General features: G+C 40.7%; 1 protein-coding gene across 5 annotated transcripts in view; it reads left to right on the forward strand.

Annotated features, from left to right (window-relative positions):
• The window catches only part of ATP2B2 (ATPase plasma membrane Ca2+ transporting 2), a 277,471-nt gene that overhangs the window by 116,625 nt on the left and 144,441 nt on the right, over window positions 1–16,405 (forward strand). For all 5 annotated transcript variants that reach the window (XM_054977415.1, XM_054977411.1, XM_054977412.1 and 2 more), the window contains exons 3-4: window positions 4,280–4,537; window positions 5,784–5,909. In XM_054977415.1, the coding sequence (XP_054833390.1) occupies window positions 4,280–4,537; window positions 5,784–5,909 (384 nt within the window). The remainder of the gene's footprint in view (window positions 1–4,279; window positions 4,538–5,783; window positions 5,910–16,405) is intronic.

Raw genomic sequence — 16,405 nt, forward strand, 5'->3', positions numbered from 1 at the left:
AGAGACCCCCTCACCTCTTCAGGAGTATACAGCATACCCTGCAGTTGTGGACAAGTTTACATTGGGACCACACAGCGTAGGATCCAGACAAGAATAAAAGAACATGAAAGACACTGCAGACTTGGCCAACCTGAAAAATCAGCAGTGGCTGAACATAGCCTAACTCAAACAGGACACAGTATCGTGTTAATGAACCATGAATCAGCCAGTTTCGTGTGGGTTTTTTTGCTCATATTGCAGTTTGTGCCCACCTCTACTCTGGAGGTCTTATTCATGGTGTTGGTGGGGCCTACCGTCCATCAGTCTGGTAATGGAAGTTTGAGACCATGGCCTATGCGCTGTCAGGGATAGTGCTGTTCAAGGTTGGAGGCTTTGTGTCCATGGTAGTTTTTATTTATTTATTTAGATCAGTGATATTGGCTCAGCAGCCATTTGTGACTCTTTGATATGCCACCTGTGGTGCCGTGGGGAGCAGGGGGCCTTGTGGGGCCTGCCCGATAAAGATATCTCCTTCCAGGAGCCCTCTAGCCCACAAACACATCCCTTTGCCTCTAGCCCACTTCAGCCCTGGAGCAGGACTCCAGGGCTGAACCTTGGTAGAACAAAACAAACTATTTTATTTAACTAGATGAGTAATCACCAGACAGGGGTGGGGGAAAGAACACTTGTGAGCAACAGATATAATAGGGGATACTTTTCAACAGGCAGGACAGAATAAACACATAAAGGAGCCAGTAAAGCTTCCTAACACAACTAACTAACTGGTCCCTGCAATACATGGCTCTTTCTTCGTCCACCCCACCCTCCTTGGATGAGGGATCCTCTCCTGCTAGTAGCCACGTCTCTGCCACTCAGCTACCTTCCCCCTTCAAGGGGTCCAAATTCCCTAGTTCTGATTGGCCTTCCTTTCCCCTCCAGTTTCCCTTAGTCCAATCCTAAAGCTGGGAAGGATCTTAGAAAATGTAAGCATGCAGGGGAATTGGCAATCAGGCCTACTGGAAATTTACTTTAGGCTTCAGGCTTCCTTGAGGCTTACAGGCCCAGGATCATGTCAACTGGATTGTTTGGATCAATTCCCATCCATTTTCAGGCCTGGTTATGGGACTGAAACAGCCTGGTCACCCTGGCGGATGACCTGCATCTGGACATGGACAGGGGGAGTGCAACCCTGTTAATTCTCCTGGTCTCTTAGTAGCTTTTAATACCACCATTCTTGGTATTATTCTAGATTACCTTTTGGGATTGGAACTGGGAGGCACTCTTCTGCAGTGCTTCCAGTTCTACTTCAAGGTAGATTTCACAGTGTGTTGCTGGGGGACTGCTGTTCATCCACAAGGCCTCTGGCCTTTGTGGTGCCGCAGGGTTCCATCTTGTCCCTCATGCTTTTCAACTTCTATATATAGCTGCTGAGAGAAGTCATACAGAGATTTGGGCTGAGTTGTCATCAATATGTAGATGACGCTCAGCTGTATTTCTACCAACAGATCTCATGGGGGCTGTGGAAACAGTGAACAGATGTCTGGAGGCAGTTTTGGAATGGATGAGGGCTAAGAAGCTGAAACTTAATCTTGATAAGACAGAGGTGATACTGGTGGGGTGAAGGTATGACCCAGGAAATTAGTTCTCTCCTGTTCTGATTGGGGTTGCACTACCCTTAACCAGCAGGCTTGTATCTTGGGGTGCTACTGGACCCAGGCTTCTTGCTGGATAAACAGATGGCAGCGGTTGCCAGGGTGCTGTTCACCAGTTTTGGCTGGTGAGCCAGTTGTGGCCATTCCTGGGCAGGAAAGAGCTTACCAGTGTACTATATGCCTTGGTAACATCAAAATTAGACTACTGCAATGCACTCTACATGGGCTGCCCTTGAATACTTTCCAAAAGCTTAAGTTGGTGCAGAATGCCTCAGCCAGAGTGCTGACTGGAGTGCATCATAGGGACCATATCACTCCAGTCTTGTTCAATCTGCACTGGCTCCCAGTTTGCTTCTGAGCCCCAGTTCAAGGTGTGGTATTGACCTTTAAAGCCCTTTATGGAGTGGGAACCAGCATATCAAGGACCACCTTCTATATAAACATATCCACTCACTCAGAGGCCCTGCTTAAGGTGCCTCCACCTTCTGAGGCTAGTTGGCCCTGTGAAAGGGCCTTCTCTGTTATGGAACCCAAACTTTGGAACTCTCTCCCCAGGGAGATCCATCTGTTCCCCTCTAGTGCTGTCTTCTGCCAGCAGATGAAAGCTTTTGTTTTGTCTGGAATGTGCCCAATAACTGTTATTAGCTCTTCTTCCTGCTCTTTGTGTTGTTATGTTTGTTTACTAAATAATTTTGATGCTATTTTGAATGTTGTTTTAAATTTAAATTGTTTTAAAGAGTTTTTAAAAATTGTTTATTGGTGTTTTAATGTTTTCTTACTTGGGGACCCTATTTTAGGTAGAAAAGTGGCAGACAAATGTTTTAAATAAATAAATAATAATATCCTCTATTCCTATATATGTGTGTGGCTCTTTTGATTAATGCTAATTGAGAATGTGGGCTTGACAAGCTATAGAAATGAGTTCACCCTCACTAAAAGATTAATGTATTGATGGATTAATCTGTTTATAAAACATGATTTTAATACTGTTTTAACTGGGCCAACTGTGAAAGGGGTATTAACTGTTGATATTAATATGGCTGCTAAAAGTTTTGATAAAAATGATTGCAACAGTTTTGCTCCCCAACAAATAAAAATAACTTAAACTGCAGCAAGTTTTCTGACTCAGTAGAGATGTTTGCTCAGATATGAACTCATCAAAAGCTGAACTCAAAATACCTTATGCATAATTATTACTAATGACACATTATTGTGTTACCTCTCATAACATGCTTTTTGTTCTAAGTGGGGAAGGGGGGGTGTTGGTGGTAGATGGCAGCTCTACAGTACAGTGTGATTGAACCAGCTGCAGGGCTGCCAAAGGGACCAAGCCCTGGCGGACCAAAATTCTGCAGCCTCAGGTCATGTTGAGTCAAGTGCTGCTGCTTGCCAGTACTCTCCTGCCTTCTTGCCCATCCTCCTCCTTAACACTGTGATTAAAATCCTACTTCCTCCTCTCCGTGTGCTTTTCAGGAACCAGACCTTGCTGCTGGGGAAGAAGAATAGGGGGGAAGGGAGGAAAGGATGACTGGCATCCCTTGGGCTAAGAGCAGACCTTTCAAAAGGGAGGGGGTTTCAGGTGATAAGCTGGGACCCAGCCTATATTTTTTGCTTTTAACACTAACAAGGGTGTGTGATGCAATATAACGTAACCCCATTTATGACACTGTAAACGTATCTCCATTTTTTCCCCTCTGTCAAGTCATAGCTGACTTATGGTGAGCCCTTATGGTGAGGACGCCGGATGTAACTATTTTTTACAGTCAACGATGGACTGTAGTGGATGGTACTGAGTAATATGTATTACTAATTATTGTTTGGTGGAGGTATTTTGCTCCTGAAGAGGTTATTGATACGAAACAGCGGATTCAAGCCAGCGCTGCATGTTGGGCGTCATGGACTCTGCTTTCGGCATCCCACCTTCACCGGCTGCAAGTGGAAGAAATTGAGATAATTACAATGTAGTATTGGACTGTTCCAACTATTAATTGGGAGCTTACCTGTTGGATGTCTTCCTTTTTGTATTGTGTTACACCATGACTTTTGTGTGACTTGTATAGTTGTACTGAGTTTAAATGATTTTTCTCGTATGATTCGTTGATTTATTTAACCTTCTTGAGTTTTGGATTGTGAGAGTTTTGTACTCCAATATATTGGTTTGACTGTATTGTGTATTGCTTTATTTTCTATTGTACCCTACTCTTGTGTATTCATCTATTTTGGCTATATTTTCAGTAGGTTCCTCCTTGTTTCTCTTAGGGTTTTCAAGGCAAGAGATATTCAGAGATAATTTGCCTGTCTCTGTAGCAACCCTGGACTCCATTAGAAGTGTTATTATTGCCTCCTATAGCACAGTATCACACAGCACCCTATTTCTAGGCAGAAACATATACAAAGCAATGTTTTAGCAGGTATTAGTTTATGTTATATTTAACTCAATAAGAACCAAGTGTCAATGCTCTCTTGTTCAGATCTGGAGCTTTGACTCTTGAAAGCTTATACTCTGAAAATCTTGTTGGTCTCTAAGGTGCCACTGGACTCAAATCCTGCTGTACCACTGTAGACCAACTCAGCTACCGACCTGAAACAATCTGTAAGAACCAATAAAACTAAAATAAAAAGTGACCTGCTTTTTCATGTTTCAAAAGATTGTGCTACTGCAGCAGCAGGAGCTGAAGATGAGGGGGAAGCAGAAGCTGGCTGGATTGAAGGTGCTGCCATCCTGCTCTCTGTTATTTGCGTGGTACTGGTCACTGCCTTTAATGACTGGAGCAAAGAGAAGCAATTTCGTGGACTTCAAAGTCGTATTGAACAAGAACAGAAGTTTACTGTGGTCCGGGGTGGACAAGTTATTCAAATCCCAGTAGCAGAGATAGTAGTTGGTGACATTGCACAGATCAAATATGGTAAGCTTTGTTGTTCTTTGTGTACATTCTGAAAAATATGTTTCTGAATCCCCAGTGCTGGTTTTATGACTTGTTGAATAATCCCACAAAGGAATAATCATTACAGCAGCAAATAAGTGACAAAATAATCAGAAATAGTGAAGGATGAATGCTTTCAACTGCAATACAGAGAAAAACAAAATATGCCATCTAATTGGTTATTTGTGACAGTATTCCAGTGATTCAGTTCTTCTGAGAAATAGATTGTTAATGTTGACATACAGATGATGAGGAAAGGACTACATTTTATTGTAACTCGCGTATTTGTGAATAACTGACAGATACCAGAAAACAGGTAGTTGCCTAGCATTGCTAAAACTAGTACAAAGAGTTTCACAAAGATTGTAGGTGGTGAAACTGGAAGATACTAAGAAATTGGATGGGTACAAAAGTGATTGAGGAACTCACTGTGAAAGAAATGTGGGTGAGGGACACTGACTTGGAAGGATTGCTTCAAATCTTCTGTTTTCTGTAAGTACATTGGCAGCCTTATTTATTTACTTCATTTTTTATTGTGGAGTGGACTTATAATGTCTTCAACCAGTGATCTTCTGATAAGGGCACAGAACTCGTCACCAACTGGAACAATTTTCCTATTCATCTCAGTAGACAGAGCCAATCTATATACATTCCTTTGCATGCCTGGACTGGCTTCCTCCACCAATGCCTTCACATTTGTGCATGTAACATCATTCTAATCTTGATCAGGACATATGACTACATTCCAGACCATGGCTGAAACTATTGGAACTGGCCCATATACCATCAGTTTTGTAACAATAATGAGTTGAGCAACTGTGTTATTTTTCTAAGAAACCTGAACCTTAAGACACGTGCAAAGGCAATAACCCATTTTCATTTAGTGAAAAACCTCAGGAGATTTTATAATAGGTTACAAAAATGGTAAGGTTTCTAGTTTTCATAGTTTTCTAATTTACTAAAAGATGGCTCACAGAATATATTTTTCTGTTTAATTTTCCTTGGTATGTATTTGCATGGAGAAATATAAAGTCCAAAATGGTAGATAATGGATATTGCAGTATCCAGTGAAAGTTAGGGCTGCTCCTGTGGAGCAAATTTGTGAAATTGATCTAACTTTAGTATTAATAACAATAATGTATTGTGAGATTCATACTTTCATGATTGATTACAATACATTTTTAGAATTCATTGTGTTATTTCCCTACAACTTGTTTTTATTAATTAGGTGACCTCCTACCTGCTGATGGGGTATTTATTCAAGGAAATGATCTTAAGATTGATGAAAGCTCTTTAACTGGAGAGTCAGATCAAGTCCGCAAATCTGTTGACAAAGATCCAATGTTGCTTTCTGGTAAGTTGAATTCACTTAAATATTTTGGCCCCTGAAGAGGTTCTCTCAGATTAATTCACTTCATGATGGATTAAAGAATCATTGTATTCAGACTGAAAGTTTCCTTGTTCATGAAACCTCAAATTTACCATGATACAGGTGTCTCAAGTCCCTTTTGTGAAGCACTGATAACACTAGTACATTCAGAAATCAGAGACTATTTTTCACAAAATAAGGCAACCATAGCATATATCTCTAGTATTTTAAAATATTGGGTAATGAGTAATGACTAAGCTTTTGCATGCAGAATTGCCTACTCCTATACGAGACATTTCAGGAATTATTATAATAACAAGAACATTTGATTTATATACTGTCCTTCAGGATGACTTAACACTCACTCAGAGCCATTTACAAAGTATGCTATTATTATCCCCACAACAACAAACACCCTGTGAGGTAGGTGGGGCTGAGAGAGCTCCTAGAAGCTGGGACTTGACTTTAATGATGAAAAGTATATTCTTTTTGCAAGTGATCACAGAACTGGAATTGATAGTATGACAGTATTTTTCCTTCTGTGGAGTTGTGCTAATGCTAACATTCTTCGTTAGCGTAAGTATCAATCCAAAAATGAAACAGGAATAACTGAATAAAAGGGTGCTTCTTGAAATCTCCCTCTCTTAATTTGGAAATATGTGAAGTGAGCATCCTACCCTGCACTGCTCCCATCACGGGTGGCTTATCTTTTTTTCAAACTATTATTCCTGGCATCCACTAAATTATCCCTTCTTTAATCTGATGTTGGTATGTGAAGAAAAGAGTGATTTCCCAGTCCGTTCCTTATTGTGCCTGACTTGGTGTTTTAATCTATTTTAATAGTATTATTTTGATATCTTTAGGGGTGAATAAATAAGATATATTTGAGATATGAATGTGTGTTCAAAGATGAGTTTATTACATTAATCTCTGCTGTTTTCTGATACTTTCTAAATTCTGAATTAAAAAGTAAAAGTGTTCTCCTTGTAGGGCTGCCAAGTCTGGATTGGGAAATTCCTAGAGATTTGGCAGTGGAGCCTGGGGAGGGTGGGGTTTGGGTGAGGGGAGGGACCTCATTGGAGAATAATGCCACACAGTCCACATTCCAAAGTAGCTATTATCTCCAGAGGAACTGATATTTGTAGTCTGAGATCAGTTGTAATTCTGTGAGATCTCCCGGCTCTACCTGGAGGTCGGCACCCTTTGTTACAGTATAGAATTGGCGTCAAGTTACTTCTTACTGGTTAGTGCATGCTAGCTGTACTTTCATTCTTTTCTCTTTGTGCGAATTGTGCTTTCATTAGAATGGATGTTTGGCTCTCCTTGATAGAGATCAAGGTGTGCCAAACAGAGCAGAATATTTTGCAGTGCATTTGGCTCTTATATTAATTCAGTCATTGATATCTCCCCATTTCTTTAAAAAAATCTTAGCAATTCTTGGAAAGACAATGAACTGCTGGAGAGGTTTTTCAGGCAGAGCAAACTCTACTGGTCTAAATGGGCAAATAGACTGATTAGGAGTCGTATATTCCTGTGTAGTCAAATTTCCATTCTTTGAAAAACTCATGAATCTCCAGGGGGTAAACGTGGTCAGTCTAAGGAAAGCCAAGATGTGAATAACCTTATAATTGCTGTTGTTATCATCATCATCTGTCTTTAACTACATCAAAACACTTGATTTTTCATGAAGCCAGTTTTTGGACTCTACACTCCTGCTTTTCCTCTTCAGTTGGCCAGGTTAGTTTTAAGGGAATCTTGGAAATATGTTTTGGCTTTGTTATGCATCCTGCTAGATGTGTCTACTGAATCTGACAGAGACAGCGTTAGGTTTGTCACCCTCATTATCTGCAAATAGGGGGACAGGGGGTGTTGTCCTCCTTGTTCTCATGTGTGCTTTGCACATGGACTCCAATGGCCGTCTGCTGATACCACTTTGGGTTTAAAATAAAAACTACTGGGGCTCGGTGGGGCAAAATCAGCCTCAAGCTTAGTGAAATTGCTATGTTTAGTGCCAGTTTGGTCCCTCTAGGCTCCACTTGCTTCCATTTTAAACCAGATGTGATATCAGCAGATGCCTCCAGAGTGCACACAGACTCCAGTTGCTCCAGCCTGCCTTCTGACGCTTCCTCCCCTCATGTACCAGATGAGCGGGGGAGCAGATGGGGGTGGGAGATCCCCTGGTGATCCCCTGGCCTGAGATGGTGATCCCCTGGCCTGAGCAATGGCCTGTGCCATCCTAAGCAAAATTGCAGCCTTCTATATCCACTGAATTGGCTTAGTAAGGTTTAACTCTGTGTAGGACTTCACTGAAAAGGTATTGCTACTGCAAAAGCAATTTGTGTTGATAATATGGAAGAATCTGGATTATATATTGTGGGGAGACAGGTAATAGATAACAGCTGCAAGTTGTTGCAGAAATTTCTGATGTCACATCCACCTTCCCTGAGTATGAATCTTTTCCTGTTGATGAGGCAGTGTAAATCTGGCAATCCATGCTTGCTGTCATTTTTAAAGCTACAGTGTTGTTCACTTGTCACAGGCAGATTCATTAAAATGTATTAGGGTGGTTTCTTATTTTCAGATTCTTGTTGCTGTGATCTGTTTCTTGGCACAAACTAATAGAATGAATGAAATGGCTTCTTTGGTTGGAAGTGATGTCATCATGCCCTCTGCATGCGGGCCTGGGATGTTACTTGCCTCCCAGGCCTGTTTCCCAGGGACTTTCCCCCCTGCTGGCCAGGTAAGTGGTGGCAAGGGGGCAGGAACAGAGGCTGGGAATGGGTGATCCCCCACCCCCATCGGGGAACTGGCAGCCCTGGCTATTCCAATCCTGACCCATGTCCTGGAAATAAAAATGCAAGCTTTTTATTAATTCTTGTGATTGCTAGGAATAGTTACAAAGTGATACAAATGGAATCCCTTATAGTTTATCAGCTCAGTTGTAAGGGGGAAATATGCAAAAAGACAGCTGTATTCTTCGAGGAAACCACTTCTACAGCCAGGTTTGCTACCAGAGGCCCAGAGATCTCTTGGAATTACAGCTGATCGCCAGACAACCAAGATCAGTTCCTTTGAAAAAAGTGGCTACTTTGGAAGATGGACTCTATAACTTATAATGCAACGAGGTTCTCCCCAAACCCTGCCCCTAGCTCTACCCCAAATCTTCAGGAATTTTCCAACCTGGAGATGGTGACCTTATCTATAGAAAGTTGATTTTGTTGGCCCTAAAACTGTATCAGTATTAATCAGAGGATCAGTAATTAGCATTGCTGATGTTTTTAATAGTATTTTTGAGACCGTGCCTACAGGAAGCAACCTGACAATAAATGTGCCTCATTTCCATTAAAGAAAATAGAGGAGACCTATATTTTCATACACTTGATACTAAAGTAAGCAGCATCTCTTCTCCATATTTATTCTGTAGTGCACTCTGTTGGATCCAGTGACCAGTCAACTGAAGATAATCAATTCATGTGTCTGTCAAAGTAGACTCTGGTCCATAAAATGTCATGTCTCAAGATTATTGTTCCCCTTTAAAGTATCAGTTAATCAAGATTAAATTAAGTAGTGCTTTATCATTTTAAGTAGTAGTGCAAGTATTTTATAATTAGCATGCATGATGAAAATTTATATAATTAATGGTCACATTTTATAAAGTATTTAAAAGCTAACTTATTATATATTGTAATGACAAGTAAAAAATAAAATAAGGCTAATTATTATGCCTTTCATTCCATTCTCTGACTAATAAGGCTTACATCATAAGCCTAAACACATTTATTCCCTTCCTTTGAGGACAACTTGTTCCAAAGTAAATGTACTTACAATTGTTGCCTAAGGCGCCATCCAGAACCATTAGAATCAATGGAGTTTTTCCATTCAATTCAGCATGGCATGACTGCATTCATTCAAATAGTTTAGAATAGTATAGTTAGTATAGTTTTGGACTACACTATCAACTTTATATTAAAAGCATACTATTGGGACTGTAAAACATGGAAAAGGATACAGAAGCTATAATTAGAAAGCAGGCAAGAGTTTTCAAGAAGATCCTTTACATACATTAGATCCCAGGGTTGATCCCTGACACTTCCAGTAAATGAAACTTAGGGTGAAGCTAAATGAAACAAACCCATGCCTGCTGATGCAAATGAAGTAAAATTGCATCACCAGCCATGAGTTTGAACACGTGCCGGTGTCTCATTTTGTTTGAACCTCAGCTAGCAGATATTAGGGAAGATTGTGTTCTGCCTGAACGGAGAAGATTGTGATCTCTCTCTCTCTCTCTCTCTCTCTCTCTCTCTCTCTCAATCCCCCTTCCTCTCTGGGGATTCAACACAACTTGCAACATTCATCTCCCCCATTGTGTCCTCATAACATCCCTGTGAGCTAGATTAGGCTGAGAGATCCCATGTCACCCAATGAAATTTCATAGCAGACTGTGGATTCGAATCTGGGTCTTCCAAGCTCTAGTCTGACATGCTAACAACTATACCATGTTGAAAAGCTGCTACCAAAATAGAAATACTGAGATAGATGGCTTAATGGTCTGGCTCAGTATAGAGTAACTTAATATGTTCAGTCATAGACCGACCACTATGAGTGCTTGACAAACAGAACGGTTTTCTAGGCCTGCAAAAACAATGGCAAAAGGTTGGCAAGCCAAAGGTTATCCTTCTTATCTTCTTTTATCCATTTCATTTAAAAAGACATACATTAAAAAGCCACGTTTGGCTCATTAAACATGACTGACATCTGACTGAAATTTTCTGAGATGGCTGTGATCCTGTGCAGAAGCTAGCTAGAAATGAGAATAGCTAGAATAGCTAGAAATGAGATGAACAAATGGTCTCTCTCAAAGCAGCCTCTCCTGTTCTTAGGAAATAGAAGTTTAGAATCCATGGTTAAGAATCCTGGTTACTGGTAAAAACTTCCAATTTATAGTGGTGCCCACAGCGGGACCTAAAGGGCAGAGCTAGTTTTACCAAGTGTCTGCTTGCAGAGAACAGTCCCCTGCAGCTGCACTCGCATTCCCACTGATGTTCGTCTTGGGAGAAAGGGAGGAGCTGGAGTGACATCTGACCCAGAAATGATGTAAGTTTTGGGTTAAGATCTAGGAGTCCCCATGTCACTTCCAGGTTAGCTGCAACCTTCCCCAGGCCCTAACTAGAAATTTTCTGGAAGTTTCAAGGAGAGGCTTTGAAGAGGCTTTGTTCTGTATCCAGGCCTTATTCTGTATCCAAAGCAGATTTAACTTATAGTTTTGGATTTTGTACTTTATTTGTACACACACTATACACACACACCAAGACAAAGCATGTACCTGAAATAAAGACGTTAGTATGCTTAGTAGCAAAGAAACTGTGTGGTTATACAGTCTTTATTAGTTTTCTAAAATAAAAAGCAGCTATATTAAGGAATCAGGTCAGTCATTGCCTGGAGAAAAACAACTCAAACTCACTCAGTAAATGTTCCAGAACCCACTTTTTGCTAAACAGAAAGAGCGTAAGAGGCTCTGTGTTCTTTTGATTTCACAGAGCACTACAAAAATGTTTTCTTGAATACATCCTTTGTTTTAATGTAGATTTGGTAGTGGTTTTATTGTCCAGATAATTTTACTTGTATATTGTATTTGCAGGTAAAAATGTATGTTTACTTGCTATTGTGTATGTTTACTTGCTTAGGGTCACAAAAAAGAGAATTTCCCCTCTGCCTTCTTATGCTTAGCATTAGCAATCTGAAAGAATAGCCCAGATTAGCTCAAACTCATCAGAACATGGAAGCTAAACAGAGCCAACCACTTGTTAGTTCTTGGATGGGAGACCCCCAAGGAAGACTGGAGTTGCAGTGCAGAAAGGCCATGGAGAGGGGGAAGGGACATAGCTAATTGGTAGATCATCTCCTTGGCCTTCAGAAGGTTCCAGTTCAATCCCCAGCATCCTTGGCCTTCAGAAGGTTCCAGTTCAATCCCCAGCATCCCCAGTTAAAAGCATCAGGTAGTAGGTGATGTGGAGGACCACGGCCAATCTAAGTAGACAATACTGACCTTGATGGGCCAGTGGTCTGATTCATATCTGAAGAAGGCAGCTTGGATCTCAAAAGTTTATACCTTGGAAAATCTTGCTGGTCTTTAAGATGCTACTGGACTCAAATCTTGCTGGTCTGATCCAATATAAGACAGCTTCATGTATATTCAAGGAAGGTGATAGCAAATCAACTCTGCTCATCTGTTGCCTGGATGGGTCACCAAACCACGCTTACTTTCCATTTTAGCAAACCTAATTTTGGAAATCATAATTTTGGAAATCTCTTTGAACCACTATGAGATACATGTAGATAAAATATTGGCAGAAGTACATCAGTATATCCTTGCCATAATTCATAAACATGTGTGATGTACTGCAGGTAAAGGAAACTGCTTGAGCTGGAGTGAAGACTCTGTTGGAGGCTCTAAACTTGGCTTGGGACAGGAGCTCAAAGAGTCAGGTCATTAACCCTAGAGAGAGAGAAATAGTTAGAACCTGGTACAAAAAAAGTCTCAGTGATAATATAGGCCTGGATGATCTAGAAGATCAAAATAAGTATAACATCTATCTGTCTGTCACTGAGTTTAACATAGTAAAGGGATAACAAAGGTGACATCTGAGGAAAAGAGCCTGAAGGATAAATGTAGATAGTAGAAGAGATGATAGTGACAGGGAATTCAATTATGCCTAATTGACAAAAATAGAGAGATGGAATATTTAGAGTGAGAAGACAATAGCATCACATAAGGATAAGGAAGAGAACATCATGTGTTAGATTAGGGTACTTGGAAAAAAAAAGAAAACTGAGAATTATAGGTGCTTCTTAGAGGTGAGGAAAGTTCTTCTAATAATACCCTCAATATACAAAATCCATGCAAGGCATTATTTGAAGAGAATCAAATAAGTCACTGCCTGGAAAAAAAGGTGATTCACACTTCAAACAATCAAGATGGGTAGCCGTGTTTATATGTAGCAGTAGAAAAGAGCAAGTCCAGTAGCACCTATAAGACTAACAAAATTTGTGATAAGACCTATAAGACTAACACATTTTGTTAGTCTTATAGGTGCTACTGGATTCTTGCTCTTTTGTACTTCAAATAATGTCTTGTATGGATTTGGAATTTTGGTTAGGATTCAAGCATGTATATGTATATGTATATGTATATGTATATGTATATGTATATGTATATGTATATGTATATGTATATGTATATGTATATGTGGATGGAAACAATTAGTATAGTGCAGTATTGGACCATAATTTGCCATGAAGCTCACTGGTGACACTGTGTACCAGTGACACACTTACCCTCACCTGCCTCACAGGGTTGTTGTAAGGGAAATGCAAAAATGAAAAATGATTCATGACACTTTAACTCCTTAAGGAAGGACAGGATGAAAATATACTAGAGCTGTAGATATGCTTCTCTTGTGATTATACTGAGGTTTATACCTCTTCTTGCAGGTCTTTTCTACACGGGGCTTTTTAATCAGTTCTGGCCCCATACTGCATCAGTTTTTCTCCAGACTTCTGCGTGCACGGTCAAAATACTCTGATCCAAACGGCTTCCCAGACCTTTTTGCATTCTACACAGAGAAAGGCTGCAACTGCTGCAGAATCAAGCTTTCCCTGGCTTTTCTGCAGCTTCTCTCCCTGCCCATATACCCCCTTTTTTAACAAAGTCAAGGGGCTTTTTTGAAGTGCAGAATGCTTTCTTTGGTGTGAGGCCTGGTTCTGGTCCTGCCTTTTGCCCTCCTCATTATTCCCCTACATCCTGATTGGTTGAACAGCAACCAAGCAAGATTTTTTTAAAAATTAAATTGCAACTTTGCAACCTTGGTACCTTTAAAAAAGACCAAAAAAAAAAAACCCTTGTAAATTTCCTCAGCAATCAGCTGAGAAAACTGACAAGTCCTCAAAGCCTGCAGCAGAATCAGGGCATTTTTCTAGTGCAGTCATAAAAACAGACATCACTTTGGTTCAACTTCCCCAAAGTGTAGAATTACAGAATTGAAGCAGTATGGGCCAGAACCAATGAATAAAGCGGATCCAGTCCTCGTGGGTTGAATACACAGAAAACCCAATGTAAAGTTTACCATGCTCAAGAGACCTGAATCTGGTTCCTAAGGGGTGGGGGTGGGGGTTGCATTCTTGATAATCATTTTCCAGGATAACCTGTATCACAGGTGGACCACTGTAGTCCACCACCAGCTGGTTTCCAAGATGCTTTTCTTTCATTCAAAAGGTTAGTTCTTAATAATGATGCTTACTGGCAGAGTGCACTCTCACCAGAAGAGAAGGTGAGGACCATTTTATCTATTCTCTCCATCCATGCAGAGCTGATCTTAGCTATGAGGCCAAGGGCAGCTGTCCAAGCTGGGGGGGGGGGGCAGCAGGGCCTCTGACCTTCCAGCTGCCCTATGGCACCACTGGCTAGTCGCTACCAGGGCGAGAAGAGCCAGGAACCAGCTGCATGAAGGGGACAACTTACAACTGGTATGCAGCTGCTGCCCAAGAAAGCCATGCTCTGGTGCTGTCTGTAGAGAGATGACAAATTATAGAGGCATCATCTGCTGCATCTGAACACTGCTAGGCAACCATCCCTTCAGTAGGTACCTGCTCCACTTAGCACCCAACTACACACAATACTTGTTCTGCAGCAATTAGCCACAGCTGCCCCCCCCCCCAGTATTTTCATCATGATTATCACCTTCTTCTCCCCTTGTAAGTTAAAAGGTTTCATGGGGAAAGGAAAGTGCAGCTGTCTTCAGATGTATTCTGGGCAGCAACTGGCAAATAATACGAGTGGGAGTGCTGTATTTTACTCCCTACAGGGGGCAGCCAGTTGATGCATGCAAAGAGCCCAAGTTCCCACACTCAAATCTTTCTTGCCTGCCAGTAGCCAGAGTTGACTTCCTGAGGGGAACACATGAGGAGAGCAGAAATTCCTCCCCACCTGCCAGCCCCTATTCTCTCCTTTTGTTCTGCCTTTGCTCCCCCCTTACCCACCCATACAATTGCCAAGTTTCTTTTTCCACAATTATCTCAATTACTGAATTTCTCTACCTTCCCAAACTTCCCCAGCTGCCTGATTTTCTTTTCCATTCCTCAACCTGCCTAATCATGGAGTCTTTCTCCCCCCATCTTTCCTTCTGTCATTTCTTCCCAGGTCTGATCCCTGCTTTTTTCTTTAACCTTTTCATGCACCTTTTTGATTTGCTAGGCAATCCATGGTATCAGCTGTGGTTATTTTTTCCTAAAGTTTAGTATCTGAGGTAGGGTTGGCCAGCCTTTAGGTGGAGGGGTGGAGTTCTCCTGGAATTGCAATTGATCTACTCTCCACAGGCTCCACGCCCAAATCTCCCGCAACTCAGAGATGGCAACCCTAATTTTAACATATTTAATTGCCATTTTTACATATTTCACATTTTTGTGGGAATATTTCTAGGTCTTCTGTGTAAGAGGGTTCTCTTGGAAAAGGAGAAAAACACTGTTGTTTTAGTTTATATGCCTCAGTGAGGTGGAACAGTTTTTTTAATGAATAGAAGTAGAAGAAATTATGTTCGCAAGCACAATACATTATTCATAGGTACATTAAAAATGTACACCTCACTTTAGTATCATTTAAACAGTGTGCTATTTCTAAAATTAGCTATGTATGCTTTACAGCAGGACACAATATCAGAAAAGATCTTAGCACTATTTGAGAGAAGGTCTTAGTCTAGGGGCATTGAAGTTTAGTCTAAATTAAATATGGTTTGAAAATTACAATATATTTATATAAGACTTAGACATATTTTCTTTATGAGTTCAGCTGGTCTTATTTCCATGAAGGTGTGTATAGGATTCAGATAAGAATCTCTTATTTTTTTAGAATGGGCAAGATTACAATAGTAAATTTATTAGGATTAAACGCATTTTGTGAAACCTTTTGCTGCAGCCAAAGTAAAACATGAACATGGCAAAAGTGTTTGTACATTGTATCAGGGATAGAAGAAATGAAATGTATTGCTGAAACAACTGGCCAATGTTTATGCTCTTACTGCATTTTGCACTGTGAGAAATAATACAACTGTTCTTACAACAGTGCAGAAGACATGGAATGCATTGAGTTTGATGCTGTTGAGAAGTTTTCTTTTCTGGCTTCCTCACAGAATCATGATGCAATCATGCACATCTCAGGGCTTCTGCAACTCCAGTATTTCTCAAACCTGCTTTCTTCCAAAGTTTTGGAAAAGATTGCAGAAAAGCCTGGATGGCATGTGGCTGGGAAAGTCCAGATTTTCCTGGGGATGCCCACACAGCCACCATTTCCACTGTAGTAGCCATTTTCTCTCCCTATTAATCTGTGTAGAAAACATTTAAGTGTTACCTGAAGAGTTGGGAGGTCACTTTTTGTCCTAAAATAATGAAGCAATAATGTGGTATAGCCCTAAAATAAATGTATCTGGTCA

This window comes from Eublepharis macularius, chromosome 4 (assembly GCF_028583425.1).
Source record: "Eublepharis macularius isolate TG4126 chromosome 4, MPM_Emac_v1.0, whole genome shotgun sequence".
Lineage (NCBI taxonomy): Eukaryota > Metazoa > Chordata > Lepidosauria > Squamata > Eublepharidae > Eublepharis > Eublepharis macularius.